Source organism: Salvelinus alpinus, chromosome 27 (assembly GCF_045679555.1).
Source record: "Salvelinus alpinus chromosome 27, SLU_Salpinus.1, whole genome shotgun sequence".
NCBI classification, from domain to species: domain Eukaryota; kingdom Metazoa; phylum Chordata; class Actinopteri; order Salmoniformes; family Salmonidae; genus Salvelinus; species Salvelinus alpinus.
Genome location: NC_092112.1, coordinates 39,387,736 through 39,411,880, shown reverse-complemented (window position 1 = coordinate 39,411,880; position 24,145 = coordinate 39,387,736). Strand labels below are relative to the sequence as shown.

The 24,145-nt window shown below is 44.3% G+C and overlaps 1 protein-coding gene across 2 annotated transcripts in view; it reads right to left on the bottom strand.

Moving 5' to 3' along the window:
• LOC139556554 (disks large-associated protein 2-like) overlaps positions 1-24,145 on the bottom strand; it is a 191,459-nt gene that overhangs the window by 96,824 nt on the left and 70,490 nt on the right. For both annotated transcript variants that reach the window (XM_071370640.1, XM_071370641.1), the window contains exon 2: positions 1,646-2,850. In XM_071370640.1, coding sequence (XP_071226741.1) covers positions 1,646-2,773 — 1,128 coding nt within the window. In that variant the 5' untranslated portion in view covers positions 2,774-2,850. The remainder of the gene's footprint in view (positions 1-1,645; positions 2,851-24,145) is intronic.

The following is a 24,145-nucleotide window of genomic DNA, read 5'->3' as shown; positions in this document are numbered from 1 at the left end:
CTGTAGAAATTGTTCTGTACCACTCAGAGACAAAATTTCAACTCCTATAGAAACTATAGACTGTTTTCTATCCAATAATAACAATAATATGCATATTGTACGATCAAGAATTGAGTACGAGGCAGTTTAATTTGGAAATGTAAAAAAAAAAATAATGCTAACAGCTCCCCCTATTGACAAAAGGTTAACTGACTTGCCTATTTAAATAAAAAACTATTACATTGAAGATTTGTAATATGCTGAAAAGTGGCTAAACTACGTTTTTTTTCAGGCAATGGGCGCAGCCATCTTTGACTTTGTTTATTTGTGTCTTTTAGTGAATGGCATTCTGGGATTAAGGAGTTTTCGCTTGTCAAACGTAAACAAACATGGCTGACATAAAGAATTTAGCTGCTGTTAGCTTAGCTGACACGCAACTATTTTCTAAACAATATTACGTTTCTCCCTTGTGCTCACCATTTCTAGCTGTTTGGTCGCTAACTTATGTTTTGTTTTTTGTCAGCGCAACCTGTTATTTAGACTTTTTAGACATTTCTAGCTGTTTGGTCGCTAACTTATGTTTTGTTTTTTGTCAGCGCAACCTGTTATTTAGACTAGTTTATGGAATGAGTTTAGCTGTGGATGTGTTCAGTGGGATGTTTGGATGATGAAGTTCACATTTATGTTTTACAATAAAAGGTGAAATGTAGAAATAAAGTTGTGAAGACCTTTATTTCCCATCAGCACAAATGTTTTTTCGATGCTTTTCAGTCAACAATGCTGTTTAAACGCGTTTGTCGTCTTATGTGCCTGAGACAGCGTTTTCCACCACCATCAACAAAACACCAAATTATTGAATTTCTCATGGAAAAAGGGTGTCTCATCCATCCAATAGATATTTGTGCATCCGCAACTTTCTCAATTCATTATTCACGATTCATTCAGGATTATCTGTAATCCTGGTAGCATCCACATACATTTTATGTAAAAGTGTTTAGAAACCTATTCAATTCGTATTATTCAATAAAGGTGTCTCCAAAATGACACAATGCATTATTTACCATGAATTTCTATTGGGCACAAAATAATCTGAAACACATCCAAAAGAAACAAGCTTGATGTAGTCATTGCTCGCTACGAATAAGGGACCAAATACTTTTTACTACTTTAATACACATGTGAATTTGTCCAAATACTTTTGGTCCCCTAAAATGGACTACAGTATGTACAAAAAGTTCTGTAATTTCTAAACGGTTCACCCAATATGGTTTCATCCATGTTTAGCTTTCACACTATGGTTAGGCTAGGCCGTAGGCCGTAGACTTGTATTTGGTGTGATGATCTGCGAGGTCGTAACACAAATACCCTCAAACTAAAGCTGGCAGTCTGCACTTTAACCTCATAGTAATCCAATCCAAAGAGTTTGAGTACAGAGCCAAAACAACAATAAAATTGTCACTGTCCCAATACATTTAGAGCTCCCTGTATGTGAGATTGAAGCATTTCTCATCAATATGAGAGAATCAAATTAGGCCTACCTATGTAATGCTAAGCAGTATTCCACATAACACAAAAGTTACTGTAAGCTTTGTGCAATGTTCACAGTAACATCTACATTATGGTGGCGCACACACACACACACCACAGAACACAGACCACCACTGACCTGTAGGTAGTGACAGGCCCGTAGCGAGGGCTTGAGGTCTGTGTGCATCATGGGTTTCTCGAGGTTGAGGGAGGACTTCCTGTAGGCCTCCTTGGCCTGGCTGACGGTCAGCGTGGACCAGGAGCTCCTCTTCATAAACTTCCCCTCCGGAGTCATGGCCATGCTCTCACATGCTGAGCACTTAACATCGTTGTTGCTCTTGGAGGTCTTGAGGGACAGGTCCCCAAAGTGACTGTGGTGCATGGAGTCCGGGTAGCAGTGGGCGGCATGGGCATGGTCGCCATGGTGACGGCTCATGACGCTGGGCGTGCGATAGGTGCTGTCGCTGTCCAGGTTGTCGTCGGAACTCCAGAAGCCGCCCGCTCCCCCCGAGCGGTGCGTCTTGCGCTCTTTGCTCTTACTTCGCTTGCTGCCATGCTTGGAGCCTCCATGGTGGCTGTGTTGGGAGCCGCCGTGGTGTCCCCCTCCTCCACCGTCACCTTTGGTTCCGTTCATCTTGGACGAGCCCTCCAGGGAGTGGGACTTGGTGAAGAGCTTCTGGACGGAGTGGACAAGGTGACGGATGCGTCCGGGGCTCTCGCTGCGTTGCTCCGTGGTGGTGGACGTCCTCTTGTACTGCAGTGTGTGGAAGCCGTCACGGTGCAGAGGCAGCTGCTTCTCAAACTGGTCAAGCAGGTTTGCCGGGATGCGGTTGCTCTTGCCGCTGCCCTGGTACTGCAAAGCTGGAGCGGTGGGGGCAGCAGCAGCATGGGAGGTGGCAGAGGCAGTGATGGCAGCGCAGTCGTCCCGCGTGGCCGAGTCATAGTACTGTGAGCTGTAGTGCATTCTGGGGAAGGTGCTGCTGGAGATGTGGTCAATGGCGGCGCCGCCACCAACACCCGACGGGGGTGCCATGATGACGGGGGACATCATCATGCAGTCAGAGTGGATGGAGCTGCGCGGTGAGTAGCGGTGGTGGTAGTCCATTGGGCAGCTCTCGGTGGGGCTGAGCAGGTAGGAGGAGTGGCGCGACTCAGAGGCTCCGCCATGGTGGCCCATGCCATGGAAGTCTTGAGGATGGTCAAACTGGTCTAGCCCATGGGGCGAGGGGATCTGGTGCTGGGAGCGGCCACCCGATAAGCCCTTCATGTTCCTGATTGGGGGGACAGGGAGGCGTCTGTCTTCATCGAAGTGTCAGGACGGGGACCAAGGGGAATACTGCTGGTCTGTCAGAGATACACAGAGGGAGAGGAATACGATTAATGCTCAGACTGGTGTAAATGCATTCAGTGACCTTACGTAAGTACAGCAAGTGATCGCTCGAAATCTCCGTTAAGACAAGAGCTGCTGTTTCAGCTGTTTTCAAAAACAGCAGCAAGGCAGCTGGCAAATTGTTCCTTTAAATTCTCATGAAATCGAATAAAGATTTTGATAATTTACTTTGGGCTGTGATATGCAGGTTTTTAGCTCCACCCCTGTATTTGATTGATTAATTAAGGTCACTAATTAGTAAGGAAATATTGTTTTTATCTATATTTTTCATTGCTGTCTATTTACCACCAGAAACCGACGCTGGCACTAAGACCACACTCAACGAGCTGTACAGGGCCATAAAGCAAACAAGAAGATGTTCATCCAGAAGCGGCACTTCTAGTGGCCAGTGAATTTAATGCAGGAAAACTGAAATCTGTCTTACTTTATTTCTACCAGCATGTCGTCTGTCCATAACTCTATCCTCCTGATTCCTGCTTACAAGCAAAAACTCAAACAGGAAGTACCAGTGATGTGATCAATACAGAAGTTGTCCGATGAAGTGGATGCTAAGCTACAAGACTTTTGATGGCATTGAGGAATTTACTACATCAGTCACCGGCTACATAAATAAGTGTTTCGATGACATCGTCCCCATAGTGATCGTACATACATATCCCAACCAGAACCCATGAATTACAGGCAACATCTGCACTGAACTAAAGGTTAGAATTGCTGCTTTCAAGGAGCGGGACACTAAACCAGACGCTTATAAGAAATCCTGCTACACCCTCCAACAAACCATCAAACAGGCAAAGTATCAATACAGGACTAAGATCAAATCCTACTACACCCTCTCTGATGCTCATCGGTGTGGCAGGGCTTGCAAACTATCACAGACTACAAACGGAAACCCAGCCACGAGCTGCCCAGTGACAAGCCTACCAGATGAGCTAAATGCCATCGATGCTTTGAGGCAAGCAACACTGAACGATGCACGAGAGCACCAGTTGTTCCGGACGACTGTGTGATCATGCTCTCCATAGCCAATGTGAGTAAGAATTTGAAACAGGTTAAAATTCAGAACGTTGCAAGGCCAGACGGATTACCAGGACGCGCACTAACAGCATGCGCTGACCAGCTGGCATGTTTGTCTTCACTGACATTTTCAACTTCTCCCTGACCCAGTCTGTAATACCTACATGTTTCAAGCAGACCAGCATAGTCCCTCTACCAAAAACGCCAAGGTAACTAGTCTAAATGACTATTTCCTAGTAGCACATCTGTAGCCATGAAATGCATTCAAATCAAATCACATTTTATTGGTCACATGCACATGGTTAGCAGATGTTAATACGAGTGTAGCGAAATGCTTGTGCTTCTAGTTTCGACAGTGCAGTAATGTCTACCAAGTAATCTAACAATTCCACAACAACCACATTATACACACAAATGTAAAGGGATGGAATAAGAATATGTACATACAGTGGGGAGAACAAGTATTTGATACACTGCCGATTTTGCAGGTTTTCCTACTTACAAAGCATGTAGAGGTCTGTCATTTTTATCATAGGTACACTTCAACTGTGAGAGACGGAATCTAAAACAAAAGTCCAGAAAATCACATTGTATGATTTTTAAGTAATTAATTTGCATTGTATTGCATGACATAAGTATTTGATCACCTACCAACCAGTAAGAATTCCGGCTCTCACAGACCTGTTAGTTTTTCTTTAAGAAGCCCTCCTGTTCTCCACTCATTACCTGTATTAACTGCACCTGTTTGAACTCGTTACCTGTATAAAAGACACCTGTCCACACACTCAATCAAACAGACTCCAACCTCTCCACAATGGCCAAGACCAGAGAGCTGTGTAAGGACATCAGGGATAAATTGTAGACCTGTACAAGGCTGGGATGGGCTACAGGACAATAGGCAAGCAGCTTGATGAGAAGGCAACAACTGTTGGCACAATTATTAGAAAATGGAAGAAGTTCAAGATGACGGTCAATCACCCTCGGTCTGGGGCTCCATGCAAGATCTCACCTCGTGGGGCATCAATGATCATGAGGAATGTGAGGGATCAGCCCAGAACTACACGGCAGGACCTGGTCAATGACCTGAAGAGAGCTGGGACCACAGTCTCAAAGAAAACCATTAGTAACACACTACGCCGTCATGGATTAAAATCCTGCAGCGCACGCAAGGTCCCCCTGCTCAAGCCAGCGCATGTCCAGGCCCGTCTGAAGTTTGCCAATGACCATCTGGATGATCCAGAGGAGGAATGGGAGAAGGTCATGTGGTCTGATGAGACAAAAATAGAGCTTTTTGCTCTAAACTCCACTCGCCGTGTTTGGAGGAATAGAAGGATGAGTACAACCCCAAGAACACCATCCCAACCGTGAAGCATGGAGGTGGAAACATCATTCTTTGGGGATGCTTTTCTGCAAAGGGGACAGGACGACTGCACCGTATTGAGGGGAGGATGGATGGGGCCATGTATCGCGAGATCTACACCAACAACCTCCTTCCCTCAGTAAGAGCATTGAAGATGGGTCATGGCTGGGTCTTCCAGCATGACAACGACCCGAAACACACAGCCAGGGCAACTAAGGAGTGGCTCCGTAAGAAGCATCTCAAGGTCCTGGAGTGGCCTAGCCAGTCTCCAGACCTGAACCCAATAGAAAATCTTTGGAGGGAGCCGAAAGTCCGTATTGCCCAGCGACAGCCCCGAAACCTGAAGGATCTGGAGAAGGTCTGTATGGAGGAGTGGGCCAAAATCCCTGCTGCAGTGTGTGCAAACCTGGTCAAGAACTACAGGAAACGTATGATCTCTGTAATTGCAAACTAGGGTTTCTGTACCAAATATTAAGTTCTGCTTATCTGATGTATCAAATACTTATGTCATGCAATAAAATGCAAATTAATTACTTAAAAATCATACAATGTGATTTTCTGGATTTTTGTTTTAGATTCCGTCTCTCACAGTTGAAGTGTACCTATGATAAAAATTACAGACCTCTACATGCTTTGTAAGTAGGAAAACCTGTAAAATCATCAGTGTATCAAATACTTGTTCTCCCCACTGTAAGTATATGGATGAGCGATGGCCGAGCGGCATAGGCAAGATGCAATAAAATACAGTATATACATATGAAATGAGTAATGTAAGATATGTAAACATTATTAAAGTGGCATTATTTTTGAAAGGCTGGTCATGACTCAAATCAACACCATCATCCCTGACACCCTGGACCCACTCCAATTTGCATACCACCCCAACAGATCCACAGATGTCGCAATCTCTATTGCACTCCATGCTGCCCTTTCCGACTTAAGACAAAAATAACACCTACGTGAGAATGCTGTTCACTGACTACGGCATTCAACACCATAGTGCCATCCAAGCTCATCACTAAGCTAAGGACCCTGGGACTGAACACCTCCCTCTGCAACTGGATCCTGGACTTCCTGATGGGACGCACCCCAGGTGGTGAGGGTAAGCAACAACACTTCCGCTACGGTCACCCTCAAAACGGTGGCCCCTCAGGGCTGCGTGCTTAGTCTCCTCCTGTACTCCCTGTTAACCCAGAACTGCTTGGCCGCGCACGACTCCAACACCATCATTAAGCTTGCCGACGACACGACGATGATAGGCCTGATCACCGACGATGATGATACAGCCTATAGGGAGGAGGTCAGAGACCTGGCAGTGAGGTGTCAGGACAACAACCTCTCCCTCATCAGCAAGACAAAGGAGCTGATTGTGGACTACAGGAAAAGGAGGACCAAGCACGCCCCCATTCTCATCGACGGGGCTGTAGTGGAGCAGGTTGAGAGCTTCAAGTTCCTTGGTGTCCACATCAACAAACTAGAATGGTCCAAACACACCAAGACAGTCGTGTAATGGGCACGACAAAGCCTATTCCCCCTCAGGAAAAAAAAAAGATTTGACATGGGTCCTGAAATCCTCAAAAGGTTCTACAGCTGCAACATTGAGAGCATCCTGACTGGTTGCATCACTGCCTGGTACGGCAATTGGTCGGCCTCTGACCACAAGGCACTACAGAGGGTAGTGCGTACGGCCCAGTACATCACTGGGGCTAAGCTGTCTGCCATCCAGGACCTCTACACCAGGCGGTGTCAGAGGAAGGCCCTAAAAATTGTCAAAGACCCCATCCACCCCAGTCATAGACTGTTCTCTCTACTACCGCATGGCAAGCGGTACCGGAGTGCCAAATCTAGGACAAAAAGGCTTCTCAACAGTTTTTACCCGCAAGCCATAAGACTCCTGAACAGGTAATCAAATGGCTACTCAGACTGTTGTATTCGGCGCATGTGACAAATAAACGTTGATTTGATTTGACCATCTGACCATTGACCAATTTTGCACAAACTTTAACTCATCATATATGCTGTTGCAACTGTTTACTATCTGTCACATTATTCCTAGTTATATGTACATATAGTATCTACAGTTGATGTCGAAAGTTTATACACCTTAGCCAAATACATTTAAAATCAGTTTTTCACAATTCCTGACATTTAATCCGAGTAAAAATTCCCTGTGTCAGGTCAGTTAGGATCACTACTTTATTTTAAGAATGTGAAATGTCAGAATAATAGTAGAGAGAATTATTTACTTCAGATTTTATTTCGTTCATCACATTCCCAGTGGGTCAGAAGTTTACATACACTCAATTAGTATTTGGTAGCATTGCCTTTAAATTGTTTAACTTGGGTCAAACGTTTCGGGTAGCCTTCCAAAAGCTTCCCACAATAAGTTGGGTGAATTTTGGCCCATTCCTCCTGACAGAACTGGTGTAACTGCGTCAGGTTTGTAGGCCTCCTTGCTCGCACACACTTTCAGTTCTGCCCACACATTTTCTATAGGATTGAGGTCAGGGCTCTGTGATGGCCACTCCAATACCTTGACTTTGTTGTCCTTAAGCCATTTTGCCACAACTTTGGAAGTATGCTTCGGGTCATTGTCCATTTGGAAGACCTATTTGCGACCAAAGCTTTAACTTCCTGACTGATGTCTTGAGATGTTGCTTCAATATATCCACATAATTTTCCTGCCTCTTGATGCCATCTATTTTTTTGAAGTGCACCAGTCCCTCCTGCAGCAAAGCACCCCCACAACATGATGCTGCCACCCCCGTGCTTCACGGTTGGGATGGTGTTCTTTGGCTTGCAAGCGTCTCCCTTTTTCCTCCAAACATAATGATGGTCATTATGGCCAAACAGTTCTATTTTTGTTTCATCAGACCAGAGGACATTTATCCAAAAAGGACAATCTTTGCCCCATGTGCAGTTACAACCTGTAGTCTGGCTTTTTTATGGTGGTTTTGGAGCAGTGGCTTCTTCCTTGCTGAGTGGCCTTTCAGGTTATGTTGATATAGGACTCGTTTTACTGTGGATATAGATACTTTTGTACCTGTTTCCTCCAGCATCTTCACATGGTCCTTTGCTGTTGTTCTGGGATTGATTTGCACTATTTGCACCAAAGTACTTTCATCTCTAGGAGACAGAACGCGTCTCCTTCCTGAGCAGTATGACGGCTGCGTGGTCCCATGGTGTTTATACTTGCGTACTATTGTTTGTACAGATGAACGTGGTACCTTCAGCTGTTTGGATATTGCTCCCATGAATGAACAAGACTTGTGGAGGCCCACAATTTTTTTTCTGAGGTCTTGGCTGATTTCTGTAGATTTCCCATGATGTCAAGCGAAGAGGCACTGAGTTTGAAGGTAGGCCTTGAAATAGATCCACAGGTACACCTGAAATTGACTCAGATGATGTCAATTAGCCTTTCAGAAGCTTCTTGTCACGATCGTGTGGAGAGACGGACCAAGGCGCAGCGGAATATGAATACATCTTCTATTTATTAACGACGAAGATGAACACAAAACGAAACACTTACACAAACTATACAAAACAACAAACGATCGTGAAGCTAAATAACGTAGTGCACACACACAGGCTACAAACGTTCAACATAGACAATTACCCACAAAATACCTAAAGCCTATGGCTACCTTAAATATGGCTCCCAATCAGAGACAACAATAACCAGCTGTCTCTGATTGAGAACCAAATCAGGCAACCATAGACTTTTCTAAACACCTACACTCAACCATAGACATAACTAGACACATACACTCAACACAAACCCATACACTAAACCCAACACCCCCTTTACCATATAAACACCCAAAACACAAACATACCCCATGTCACACCCTGACCTAACTAAAATAATAAAGAAAACAAAGAATACTAAGGCCAGGGCGTGACATAACCCCCCCCTTAAGGTGCGAACTCCGGGCGCACCAGCACATAGTCTAGGGGAGGGTCTGGGTGGGCGTCCGTCCACGGCGGCGGCTCCGGCACTGGTCGTGGTCCCCACCCCACCATAGTCACTACCCGCTTTCCTAAACCCACTGGAATAAGGGGCATCACCGGACTAAGGGGCAGTACCGGACTAAGGGGCAGCACCAGGATAAGGGACAGCACCAGGATAAGGGACAGCACCAGGATAAGGGACAGTACCAGGATAAGGGGCAGCACCAGGCTGAGGAACGGATCCTGGCTGAACGGCTCTGGCGGATCCTGGCTGTATGGCTCATGGCTGGCTGACGGATCTGGCTGCTCATGGCTGGCTGACGGATCTGGCTGCTCATGGCTGGCTGACGGATCTGGCCGCTCATGGCTGGCTGACGGATCTGGCCGCTCATGGCTGGCTGACGGATCTGGCCGCTCATGGCTGGCTGACGGATCTGGCCGCTCATGGCTGGCTGACGGATCTGGCCGCTCATGGCTGGCTGACGGATCTGGCCGCTCATGGCTGGCTGACGGATCTGGCCGCTCATGGCTGGCTGACGGATCTGGCCGCTCATGGCTGGCTGACGGCTCTGGACGCTCATGGCTGGCTGACGGCTCTGGCAGATCCTGTCTGGCTGGCGGCTCTGGCAGATCCTGTCTGGTTGGCGGCTCTGGCAGATCCTGTCTGGTTGGCGGCTCTGGCAGATCCTGTCTGGTTGGCGGCTCTGGCAGATCCTGTCTGGTTGGCGGCTCTGGCAGATCCTGTCTGGTTGGCGGCTCTGGCAGATCCTGTCTGGTTGGCGGCTCTGGCAGATCCTGTCTGGTTGGCGGCTCTGGCAGATCCTGACTGACGGATGGCTCAGATGGCGCTGGGGAGACGGATGGCTCAGATGGCGCTGGGGAGACGGATGGCTCAGATGGCGCTGGGGAGACGGATGGCTCAGATGGCGCTGGGGAGACGGATGGCTCAGATGGCGCTGGGGAGACGGATGGCTCAGATGGCGCTGGGGAGACGGATGGCTCAGATGGCGCTGGGGAGACGGATGGCTCAGATGGCGCTGGGGAGACGGATGGCTCAGATGGCGCTGGAGAGACGGATGGCTCTGGCCGGCTGAGGCGCACTGTAGGCCTGGTGCGTGGTGCCGGAACTGGTGGTACCGGGCTGGGGACACGCATCTCAGGGCTAGTGCGGGGAGCAGGAACAGGGCATACTGGACCCTGGAAACGCACATTAGGCCTAGTGCGTGGTGCCGGAACTGGTGGTACCGGGCTGGGGACACACATCTCAGGGCTCGTGCGGGGAGCAGCAACAGGACGCACAGGACTCTGGGGACACACAGGAGGCTTGGTGCGTGGTGTAGGCACTGGTGGTAATGGGCTGGAGACACGCACCATTGGACGAGTGCGTGGAGGAGGAACAGGGCTCTGGAGACACACTGGAAGCCTGGTGCGTGGTGTTGGCACTGGTGGAACAGGACTGGGGCGGGGAGGTGGCGCCGGAAATACCGGACCGTGCAGGCGTACTGGCTCTCTTGAACACCGAGCCTGCCCAACCTTACCTGGTTGAATGCTCCCCGTCGCCCGACCAGTGCGGGGGAGGTGGAATAACCCGCACCGGGCTATGTAGGCGAACCGGGGACACCATGCGTAAGGCTGGTGCCATGTAAGCCGGCCCGAGGAGACGCACTGGTGGCCAGATAGGTAGAGCCGGCTTCATGGCACTTGGCTCAATGCTCAATCTAGCCCTACCAGTGCGGGGAGGTGGAATAACCCGCACTGGGCTATGCATACGTACAGGAGACACCGTGCGCTCTACTGCGTAACACGGTGTCTGCCCGTACTCCCGCTCTCCACGGTTAGCCTGGGAAGTGGGCACAGGTCTCCTACCTGCCCTCGGCCCACTACCTCCTAGTCCCCCCCCAAGAAATTTTTGGGTAGTACTCACGGGCTTCCAGCCTTGCCTCCTTGCTGCCTCCTCATATCGCCGCCTCTCTGCTTTCGCTGCCTCCAGCTCAGCTTTGGGACGGCGATATTCTCCAGGTTGAGCCCAAGGTCCCTTTCCATCCAATATCTCCTCCCATGTCCAAGAATCCTTGATGCCTTGCTCCTGTTGCCGCTTGTCACGCTGCTTGATCCTATGGTGGGTAATTCTGTCACGATCGTGTGGAGAGACGGACCAAGGCGCAGCGGAATATGAATACATCTTCTATTTATTAACGACGAAGATGAACACAAAACGAAACACTTACACAAACTATACAAAACAACAAACGATCGTGAAGCTAAATAACGTAGTGCACACACACAGGCTACAAACGTTCAACATAGACAATTACCCACAAAATACCTAAAGCCTATGGCTACCTTAAATATGGCTCCCAATCAGAGACAACAATAACCAGCTGTCTCTGATTGAGAACCAAATCAGGCAACCATAGACTTTTCTAAACACCTACACTCAACCATAGACATAACTAGACACATACACTCAACACAAACCCATACACTAAACCCAACACCCCCTTTACCATATAAACACCCAAAACACAAACATACCCCATGTCACACCCTGACCTAACTAAAATAATAAAGAAAACAAAGAATACTAAGGCCAGGGCGTGACACTTCTAAAGCCATGACACCATTTTCTGGAATTTTTCAAGCTGTTTAAAGACACAGTCAACTTAGTGTATGTAAACGTCTGACCCACTGGAATTGTGATACAGTGAATTATAAGTGAAATAATCTGTCTGTCAACAATTGTTGGAAAAATTACTTGTGTCATGCATAAAGTAGATTTCCAAATCTATAGTTTATTAATAAGAAATTTGTGGAGTGGTTGAAAACAAGTTTTAATATCTCCAACCTAAGTGTATGTAAACATTCGACATCAACTGTACCTCAATTACCTCGTACCCCTGCACATCAACTCGATACTGGTACCCCTTGTATATATAGTTATCAATACTCATTGTGTATTTATTATTACTTTTATTATTACGTGTTTAACACTTCAAATTTTTCTAAATGTTCTTTCTCTCTGCATTGTTGCTAAGGGCCGTCAGTAAGCATTTCGCTGTTAGTCCACAACTGTTGCTTACAAAGCATGTGATGAATAACATTTGTTTTTAATCAGGTGTGCTAGCTCTGGAATGTATCAAATACATGGAGCGGTTGGGGGACCCCGAGGACAGGTTTGAAAACCTCTGATCTAAGGGATCCCCCTAACATTGCGTACCTGTGTGCGTGCATGCATTATTTTACTGAACATATTCACCAAACGTGCACTCTCCACTACATGTTTCCACAATCCACATCCAGCAGCACACATTAAATCACGGTGCGCTGAAGGAGGGTCTAAACAGGTGTCAAACTCATTCCACGAAGGGCCGAGTGTCTGTGGGTTTTCGCTCCTCCCTTGTACTTGATTGATGAATTAAGGTCACTAATTAGTAAGGAACTGCCCACACCTGGTTGTCTAGGGCTTAAATGAAAGGAAAAAACAAAAACCTGCAGACACTAGGTCCTCCATGGAATGAGTTTGACACCCCTGGTCTAAAATCTCATGAGGAGAACAGGGTAAGTGCAAGTTATGACCTATCAAATTGACAATAGTTCCACTCATATCTGAGGCTGACAAGAAGTAATTGAAGCTGTATAGGAACCTGCAGTGCCCCTCCCTCCTGTGTCAGGTCTATTTAAAACAGATGACAGGCTGTTCCGTCTCTGCCACCAGTGCAGCACAGCGCCGTGAAGACTGGTTGTGCCCGGCTGACAGGCTCAGGCTAATCATTCTCTAGGCTTTACGGGATCTGGAGAGGCCCACAGGAATGTTTTATCTCTTCTATTTCTCCTCTCATCTCCTCTCCCTTCCATAAGCCTCCTTAAGAGTCCTCCATAAACAAAACCATTGTACTCTACATCAGTTCCTGTTCCACTTCTGGTACTATACCTAGGAGCTTAGGACTAAAGACATCTTCCATTCTGACAGGTGAAAAGCAGTTGCACTAGCAATACACTAACATGAGTAAGTACTTGCAACATTTCATTTTGATACAAACTGTTTGCAACAATCCCTTATCACACACCCCCAAAAAATATTTGGGAATTTTCATTAACCAAATATTGTTAAACTGGCTGGGAAATTGCCAAGAAGGTTGCACAAAAAGATTACCAAGGATCATTCTGGAATGTCAGTTGAGCAAAATTACACACAATATTGAACAAGAACCCCAAACCAGATGATTAGGAGCATCGGAATTAACTTGTTAATTAATCCTTCTCCTGCTGCAGGAAACCCCTGTCATTAATACATCCACAATCCTACATACTGTTTAGGGACTCTGATCCCTCCACACTGCATCAAAAGAGCCTGAAATAAAATGCACAGTTGTCATGGCAACCACTGCTGAAAACTGAAAAACATAATAGGATTTTCACATCTGTTCAGGAGGACCCTATCTTAAAAGAAAATTGTGCAATGTGATACATGTACACTACCGTTCAAAAGTTTGGGGTCACTTAGAAATGACCTTGTTTTTGAAAGAAATGCAAAAAAAAAATTGCTCCATTAAAATAACATCAAATTGATTAGAAATACAGCGTAAACATGTAATGTTGTAAATTACTATTGTAGCTGGAAACGGCAGATTTGTTTATGGAATATCTACATAGGCGTACAGAGGCCCATTATCAGCAACCATCACTCCTGTGTTGCAATGGCACGTTGTGTTAGCTTATCCAAGTTTATAATTTTAAAAGGCTAATTGATCATTAGAAAAGCCTTTTGCAATTATGTTAGCACAGCTGAAAAGTGTTGTTCTGATTAAAGAAGCAATAAAACTGGCCTTCTTTAGACTAGTTGAGTATCTGGAGCATCAGCATTTGTGGGTTCGATTACAGGCTCAAAATGGCCAGAAACAAATAACTTTCTTCTGAAACTCGTTAGTCTATTCTTGTTCTGAGAAATTAAGGCTATTCCATGCGTGAAATTGCCAAGAAACTGAAGATCTCGCACAACGCTGTGTACTACTCCCTTCACAGAACAGCGCAAACTGTCTCTAACCAGAATAGAAAGAGGAGTGGGAGGCTTTTCTTTCAAAAACTCCTAACTAAGTGACCCCAAACCTTTCAACGGTAGTGTGTATATACTTATACAGAATTGTCAGGGATGTGTACAGCATGTTGCAAAGATTTGTGGAAGTATTGCAGGGGATCCACAATTATTATTTGTAAAAAAAAAAATTAATGAATTTCGCAGGCTAAAACAAAATACCACTGTGGATAACATTTGTATTTCTCTACGTCCAGTATAAAGGAACTTTAGCTTTAGCGCAATGACTGCAATGACTAACTAGCGTTAGCGCAATGACTGTAAGTCTACATGGACAGTTAGCATGCTAGCTGTTCCTGTTCATCCGAGTCTGGGGAAGTAGATAAATGGCTTAATTTGCAAAATCTCAAACTATGATTTTAATATGAAGGAAATTACAGTCATTGGAGCTAATTACAGGTTTTTTTCTGTATAGAAAATTCTTAGGTTGGGTCATCTAAGGGGTAATTTTCAGGATGGAAAAACAGCTTCAACTTAAACGAACTCAAAACCAGTGGCACCTTTACTGCCAGCAACTTGTAGGAGATGAAACTCTAACTTTGATGGAGTATTGAAACACATCATCCTGAGATGTTATGAAACATTACATCATGTGTTGTAACATCACTTAATCAAGCGTTGTGCAACACCTCGCCAGGGACTGGGAACACTACCGGAAGAGGTTGAAAACACTATTTTGGTGTTTCAAGTCTGTTTAGTGCAGAATTAAATCACTTCTGGAGTATTTTCATTGGTTTATGTATCTGATCATTGGCAGGCATTGTTTATCAGTGCTCAATCCACCAACAGTAACTAGAGGTTTTACAGCAAGCATAGCAGGATCCTATATCTCCCTCTACCATTAAAGTTGGAAATGGGAATGGGTCTTCTTATCATTGAACGCCATTTTGCCTGATAGTTTTGATAACCGTTCTTCATGATCCATTAGGCCAACACCTCATGGCACAACAAGCTGCTTAATACAAATATAGAAGTATACTTTTTTCTTCAAACATGCAATACAACATTGTGTAAAATAATCATAAAGTCGACAAAAATGTAATTACCCACAATCCTCTAAAAATAGAGCCAAGTGGAAAGATAGGAAGTCCAAGGTGACTTCTAATTAGTTAAATTTCGAAATTGTCTCTATCGTTGTTTATCCTCTTATAAAATATACTTAGGCCAACATTTTCAGAAACATATTAAATTGGATTTATTTAAATGAAATTAACAAATCATTCAAACGACTTACATTTTTATCAAGTACATGTTTAAAAAAAACTTTTACCACTTTTTCTCCCCAATTGGTAGTTACAGTCTTGTCCCATCGCTGCAACTCCAGTATGGACCAGGGAGAGGGGAAGGTCGAGAAACATGTGTCCTTTGAAACACGACCGTGCCAAACCACAGTTGCTTCTTGACACACTGCTCGCTTAACCCGGAAGCCAACCGCACTTATGTGTCAGAGGAAAAACTGTACAACTGGCGACCAGAGTCAGCTTGCAGGCGCCTGGCCTGCCACAAGGAGTCTTGAGAGTGCGATGGACAAGGACATCCCGGCTGGCCAAACACCCGGACCAATTGTGCGCCGCCTCATGGGTCTCACGGGATCAAACCCGGGTCTGTAGTGTCGCCTCAAGCACTGCGTTGTGGTGTCTTAGACCACTGCACCACTCGGGTGGCCCTTATTGGTTGTTTTTTGAGTCAATTTCAATTCACCTGAGAATCTAATTTTTTTTGTGTGGTCGAGTGTGTAAAATTCCAATGAAATGTACCATCTTACTTCCCCAGAAGTCAGGGGTCCAATTCCCACTTCCACCTGTCCCACATTCACCCCTTCTCTGTCTCTTCCTGTTTCTAATCGGTCTAAATAAAGCAATTAAAAAATGTACGTGGAATTCCACAAAACATATTCTTCATAGGCCCTTATCATCAATCAATATTTAGGCAACAAACCATTTGCATTTCTTAACCAATTGATTATATAAGAGACATATAAGAGCCTTTTACATGCACTGAAACCCCCAAAAGAGTTTTCACAACACTCTTCAAAACACCAATATTCAGATTGAATAACCTCTTTGGGTGTTTCAGAGCACATTTATAATTTTTTTAAAGCACTTTCCGTGTATCAAAACACTTACATTTGGTATACATTCAAACACCCTCCAAACACCAGATCTCAGGTTAGATGCACTACTTGTCATGGTTTCTTTACACTATCATGGTGTATTTGAGTCTTTCTATTTTAACACTGCAGTCAGGGAGAATAGAACATTCCAAAGACTGGGCATTCAGGGCACATGTCCTTTGATTGTATTATGTTTGAGCAGAGGAATACAGCATTAGCCATGTTAAAATGCATAGAATTGCTTTAACACTGCACAATTTACTCTCAGCTCCATGCCAAACTGTAGAATTGCTGGAAATGAGCTTCAAAATTGCAACATTTTCTCTACGCTGCCATGATACCTTTCTAGCTAATAGACCTTTCTAGCTAATAGACCTTTCTAGCTAATAGACACACAATTTACACTTTTTTTTTGCTAACATATGATGGGGGTCCCTGGGTCCCAGGTTTGCCTGGGTCCCATACAGAAACATTTGAAAACCCCTGCCTTAAGGGATTGTCACGCCCTGGCCTTAGTTATCTTTGTTTTCTTTATTATTTTAGGTCAGGGTGTGACATGGGGGATGTTTGTGTGTTTTTGTCTCGTATAGGATGTTTGTATTGTATAGTTTTTTAGTTTTTTGTAGATTTCATGGGGTTGTGTTCAGTGTAGGTCTTTATGTATGTCTATGGTTGCCTGGATTGGTTCTCAATTAGAGACAGCTGTCATTAGTTGTCTCTGATTGAGAGCCATATTTAGGCAGCCATAGGCATTAGGTAGGTGGTGGGTAATTGTCTATTTGTAGTGTTTAGTGTCAGCATTATTTGTTTATATAGCTTCACGGTCGTTTGTTGTTTTGTTAGTTTGTAAAAGTGTTTGTTTCGTCTTCATTATAAAGAGAAGATGTATCATTATCACGCTGCGCCTTGGTCCTCTCTTTCACCTAACAACGATCGTGACAGGGATAGACTTCTTCTAACTTCACACACACATGCAGGCACACGCAATTGTAGAACTCAACAGGTCCTCTGACAGACCATCATAGCAATCATGCCTGACCCTTACCTGCCTGGCTTGATCCCAGCCTGTCCATTCTCTGACCACCCGGTCCAGTCTCTGACCTTTCCCTACCCGGAGACCTGCTGCCCTGTGACTTCTCTACATGTGACCAACCTACTGACACCTCCACCTGTCACCTGCTGGCGCCTGGATCTGCCCCTTTCTGTCCTGTCCCAGTCCCCTGCCAAAGCAGAATAATGTTACAACAGCCCCATAGTTATCAATGAAGAGCGAGAAAACGACTGGCTCAGTAGAGTAGAGGCAGGGAATAGCCCAGTGAAACTCATCAGACAGGCTTGGCAGCGCAATAAATCAGCCCTAGCGAGTCGCTAACCCCTAACATGCAGACGATATGACAGGTCATCTTGTGCTCTCTGTACATATGAGGGAGAATCAGGAGGATAGGAGGACAAGGGCAGTACTGCTGGATGGCTGCTAGCCATGGAAAAAGTCACTGTACATACTGCACCTGCAGTATAACAATTAAAACCGTAGCCATCTCACTCTCGTTCTCTCTCCCTCGTTCACTCTCCCTCTCCCTCGCTCTACAATGCAGCACACAGCAAAGCAGATGAGATGGACTGTGTGGTTGCCAAGGCAACTACATGTGTCAAAATGAGGCAAGCAAGCAGTAGTCATACATGTACAGAGCGCTGCACACATTGCACGTATACAGTACAACGTGTACACTTACGGTACACACAGACATGCACAGACACACGGGCACGCAGACACGCACACAAACGCATGCAAACACGCACGTGCACATTCAGATTGACAAACACAAACACAATTGAATGTCAACAGAAAATTAACCCACAGTGGTCTAGTATACAGTATTTCCACATGAGCAGGGACCAAGGGGTCATTAACTAGTGTAATCGAAACACTTTCTGCTCTGCAGGCTGGAATGAGAATGAGATACACCACCCACACATAAGGGCCTGAGTCGTACATCATGTTTTTTTTCTCCAGGAAACTCTCTGCATTCTCTGGATATCAAATCGAAGTTTATTTGTCACCTGCACCCGATACAACAGGTATATACAATACATTGAAATGCTTACTTGCAAGCTCTTCCACAACAATGCAGTATTCAATATCAAAGGTAAATACATAGTAAATCCAGGAAGGAATCTTAAAAAGAGTAGATGTTCAATACTAGGTCAGGTAAAATAAAGACACAGGAGAATGTATGCTGTATACAAGATCAGTACCAGTGCAGTATCGATGTGCAGGGACACGGCGGTAGTTGTTATGTAAGCAAGAGTAGTAGTGATTGGGCAAAATGAAAACAGATTTTTAGAAATCTTTGGAAATGAATAAAAAATTAAAAAACAGAAATTATTTACTTACATAAGTATTCAGACCCTTTGCTATGAGACTCGAAATTGAGCTCAGGTGTATCCTGATTTCATTGATCATCCTTGAGATGTTTCTACAACTTGATTGGAGTCCATCTGTGGTAAATTCAATTAATTGGACATGATTTGGAAAGGCACACACCTGTCTATATAAGGTCCCACTGTTGACAGTGCATGTCAGAGCAAAAACCAAACAATGAGATCGAAGGAATTGTCTGTAGACCTCCGAGACAGGATTGTGTCGAGGCACAGATCTGGGGAAGGGTACCAAGCAATTTCTGCAGCATTGAAAGTCCCCAAGAACACAGTGGCCTCCATCATCCTTAAATGGAAGAAGTTTGGAACCACCAAGACTCTTCCTAGAACTGGCCGCCCGGCCAAACTGAATAATTGGGGGAGAAGGGCCTTGGTCAGGGAGGTGACCAAGAACCCAATGGTCACTCTGAAAGAGCTCTAGAGTTCCTATGGAGATGGGAGAACCTTCAAGAAGGACAACCATCTCTGCAGCACTCCACCAATTAGGCCTTTATGGTAGTGGCTAGACGGAAGCCACTCCTCAGTAAAAGGCACATGACAGCCCACTTGGAGTTTGCCAAAAAGCACCTAAAGGACTCTCAGACCATGAAAAACAAGATTCACTGGTCTGATGAAACCAAGATTGAACTCTTTGCCCTGAATACCAATAGTCACGTCTGGAGGAAATATTGCACCATCCCTACGGTGAAGCACGGTGGTGGCAGCATTATGCTGTGGGGATGTTTTTCAACGGCAGAGACTGGGAGACTAGTCAGGATCGAGGGAAGGATGAAAGGAGCAAAGTACAGAGAGATCCTTGATGAAAACCTGCTCAGGAGCGCTCAGGACCTCAGAGTGGGGTGAAGGTTCACCTTCCAACAGGATAACGACCCTAAGCACACAGCCAAGACAACGCAGGACTGGCTTCGGGACAAGTCTCTGAATGTCCTTGAGTGGCCCAGCCAGAGCCCGGACTTGAACCCAATTGAACATATCTGGAGAGACCTGAACATAGCTGTGCAGCGACGCTCCCCACCTAACCTGACAGAGCTTGAGAGGATCTGCAGAGAAGAATGGGAGAAACTCCCCAAATATACAGGTGTGCCAAGCTTGTAGCGTCGTACCCAAGAAGACTCGAGGCTGTAATCGCTGCCAAAGGTGCTTCAACAAAGTACTGAGTAAAGGGTCTGAATACTTATGTAAATGTGATATTTCAGTTTTTTATTTTTAATACATTTGCAAAAATGTCTAAAAACCTGTTTTTGCTTTGTCATTATGGGGTATTGTGTTTAGATTGAGGGGGAGAATATTTTTTATATACATTTTAGAATAGGCTGTAACGTAACAAAATGTAGAAAAAGTCAAGGGGTCTGATTTCTTTCCAAATGCACTATATGTGGTGAATGTGTGTGTGTTTGTGTTACAGTGTGTGTGTGTCAGGATGGAGACTTGTGAGTGTGCATAGAGTCAGAGCAGAGTGTATGTGGGTGAGGGTGGGCAGCCCATTGATTAGCTGTTCAGCAGACTTATTGCTTGGGGATAGAAGCTGTCTCGGAATATAAATTCCTCGAATATAAAAATGTTGGATAATCTCCTATACAATGGGTTAAAGTTATGTATAATAATCATAGGTGTAAAATAGTAAGTAATGGCTACTTCTCAGTATTAAACTGTGAAGTGGAGTAAAACAAGGTTGTCCACTATCGGCATATCTATTATTAAGGCCATAGCTATTAAAATCAGATCCAACATTAATATCAAGGGGCTAGAAATACAGGGCTGAAAAACAAAGGTGTCATTGTACGCTGATGATTCATGTTTTTTTTTTTATCCACAATTTGGATGCCTTCACAGCCTCACAGAGGGTCTACATCATTTTTTTACCTCTCTGGATTACAATCGAATGATGATAAGTGTACTGCTATATTACGTATTGGATCACAAAAAAATACAACTTTTTAATAACTAGTTTACCAATAAAATGGTCTGACGGTGAAGTGGACATACTAGGTATTGTTACAGCTCTCGTTGGTGGTAGGAAGAGTGGACCAAAGCGCAGAGTGGAAAGTGTTCATGATTCTTTTATTTCAAAAAAACACTCAAACAAAATAACAAATGTGAAAACAAAAGCGCACAGTTCTGTCGGGCAGAAACACTAAACAGAAAACAAGATCCCACAAAACCCAAACGGAAAATGACAACTATTATATGATCCCCAATCAGAGACAACGATAGACAGCTGCCTCTGACTGGGAACCACACTCGGCCAAAACAAAGAAATAGAAAACATAGACTTTCCCACCCGAGTCACACCCTGACCTAACCAAACATAGAGAATAATAGGAATCTTTAAGGTCAGGGCGTGACAGGTATTTATATCCTGAAATAAATAAATAATCTCACTAAAATACCTTTTAATATAAAGTTAGCAAAATAGATAAGATCTTGCTTCCATGGAAAGGAAAATACATGTCTATTTGTGAAAAAATCACCCTGATTAACTCTTTAATCATATCCCAGTTTACCTATTTGTTCATGACCCTGTCTACACCTAACAACTTGTTTTTTAAATTATATGAGCAAAAATTATTCCATTTAATTTGGAATGGCAAGCAAGACAAAATTAAACTGGCCTATTTACAGTGGCTTGCGAAAGTATTCACCCTCTTGGCATTTTTCCTATTTTGTTGCCTTACAACCTGGAATTAAAATAGATTTTTGGGAGGGTTTGTATAATTTGATTTACACAACATGCCTACCACTTTGAAAATGCTAAATATTTTTTTCTTGGGTATGTCTCTATAAGCTTGGCACATCTAGCAACTGGGATTTTTGCCCATTCTTCAAGGCAAAATTACTCCAGCTCCTTCAAGTTGGATGGGTTCTGCTGGTGTACAGCAAACTTTAAGTCATACCACAGATTCTCAAATGGATTTGACTAGGCCATTCCAAGACATTTACATTTTTCCCCTTAAACCCCTCGAGTGTTGCTTTAGCAGTATCCTAAGGGTCATTGTCCTGCTGGAAGGTGAACCTCCGTTCCAGTCTCAAATCTCTGGAAGACTGAAACAGGTTTCCCTCAAGAATTTCCCTGTATCACTGTGGGGATGCTGTTCTTGGGGTGATGAGAGGTGATGAGAGGTGTTGGGTTTGCGCCAGACATAGCGTTTTCCTTGATGGCCAAAAAGCTCAATTTTAGTCTCTGACCAGAGTACCTTCCTTCTCATTATGTTTGGGGAATCTCCCACATGCCTTTTGGCGAACACCAAATGTATTCGCTTATTTTTTTCTGGCCACTTTTCCGTAAAGACCAGCTCTGTGGAGTGTACGGCTTAAAGTGGTCCTATGGACAGATACTCCAATCTCCGCTGTGCAGCTTTTCAGCTTCTTCAGGGTTATCTTTGGCCTCTTTGTTGCCTCTCTGATTAATGTCCTCCTTGCCTGGTCCATTAATTTTGGTGGGCAGCCCTCAATTGGCAGGTTTGTTGTTCTTTCCATTTTTTAATAATGTATTTAATGGTGCTCCGTGCGATGTTCAAAGTTTTGTATATTTTTTTATAACCCAACCCTGATCTGTACTTCTGCACAACTTTGTCCCTGACCTGTTTGGAGAGCTCCCTGGTCTTCATGGTGCCACTTGCTTGGTGGTTCCCCTTGCTTAATGGTGTTGCAGACTCTGGGGCAATTCAGAACAGGTGTATATATACTGAGATCATGTGACAGATCATGTGACACTTAGATTGCACACACACATTTAACTAATTATGTGATTTCTGAAGGTATTTGGTTGCACCAGATCTTATTTAGGGGCTTCATAGCAAAGGAGGTGAATACATATGCACGCAACACTTTTCCATTTTACTTATTTTTTCGAATGTTTTTGAATCAAGTAATTTTTTAAATTTCACTTCACCAATTTGGACTATTTTGTGTATGTCCATTACATGAAATCCAAATAAAAATACATTTAAAATTGCAGGTTGTAATGCAACAAAATATGAAAAATGCTAAGGGGGATGAATACTTTTGGAAGGCACTGTATATAATGAATATGAATTCAGTGGGCAGAAATTCTTAAATATTATTGCATTAGACCTCTTACAAAAGGCTTCAGTCATACAAATACTATACTTACATCTGAAATGGTTCTCTAGGACAGGTATGCCCAAACTGGGGTACGCGCAATGGTGTCGGGGGTACGCCAAATAAAAATGTGACTCACATAAAAAAATATACATACATTTTCCAACGGGGCTATACATTTGGGTGAGTTTTTTTTCTCGCCTGAGTAGCCTCGTTACACTACCAAAAAATATGTCAACATCTAGCGAAATAACAACACAATGTCAAATACAGGTAGCCTAGTCAAATAGTTAACATCCAAACACATTAACCGTTACTCTCTGGTGGGAATTCCACTAACGATCTGTAAGTAGACAAATGTAGCTGCTGCTCATGTTGGTATCTGTACTGATGGCGCAAAAGCCATGACAGGGAGACACATGGAAGTGGTAATGCGTGTGCAAGCAGTTGCTCCCAACGCCACTTGGGTACACTGCAGCATCCACCGAGAGGCTCTTGCTGCCAAGGGAATGCCTGACAGCTTGAAAGACGTTTTGGACACTACAGTGAAAATGGTTAACTTTGTAAAAGCAAGGCCCCTGAACTCTTGTGTATTTTCTGCACTATGCAATGATATGGGCAGCAACATTCAGAAGCGGGCTGGTTATCAAGGGGCAAAGTATTGACACGTTTTCTTTTAAATTGAAAGACGAGCTTAGTTTTCTTTACTGACCATACTTTTCACTTGTCTGACCGCTTGCATGATGACGAGTTTCTCACATGACTGGCCTATCTGGGTGATGTTTTTTCTCGCTTTATTGATCTAAATCTAGGATTACAGGGACTCTCCGCAACTATATTCAATGTGCAGGAAAAAATTGAGGCTATGATTAAGAAGTTGGAGCTCTTCTCTGTCTGCATTATCAAGGACAGCACACAGGTCTTTCCGTCATTGTATGATTTTCTGTGTGCAAATGAAATCAAGCTTACGGACTATGTCAAATGTAATATAGCGAAGCACCTGAGTTGGGTGCGCAATTACGCAGGTACTTTCCCGAAACGGATGACACAAACAACTGGATTCGTTATGCCCTGCCTCCAGTCCACTTAACGATATCTGAACAAGAGAGCCTCATCAAAATTGAAACAAGCGGTTCTGTGAAAATGGAATTTAATGAGAAGCCACTGCCAGATTTCTGGATTGGCTGCACTCAGAGAATCCCGCCTTGGAAAATT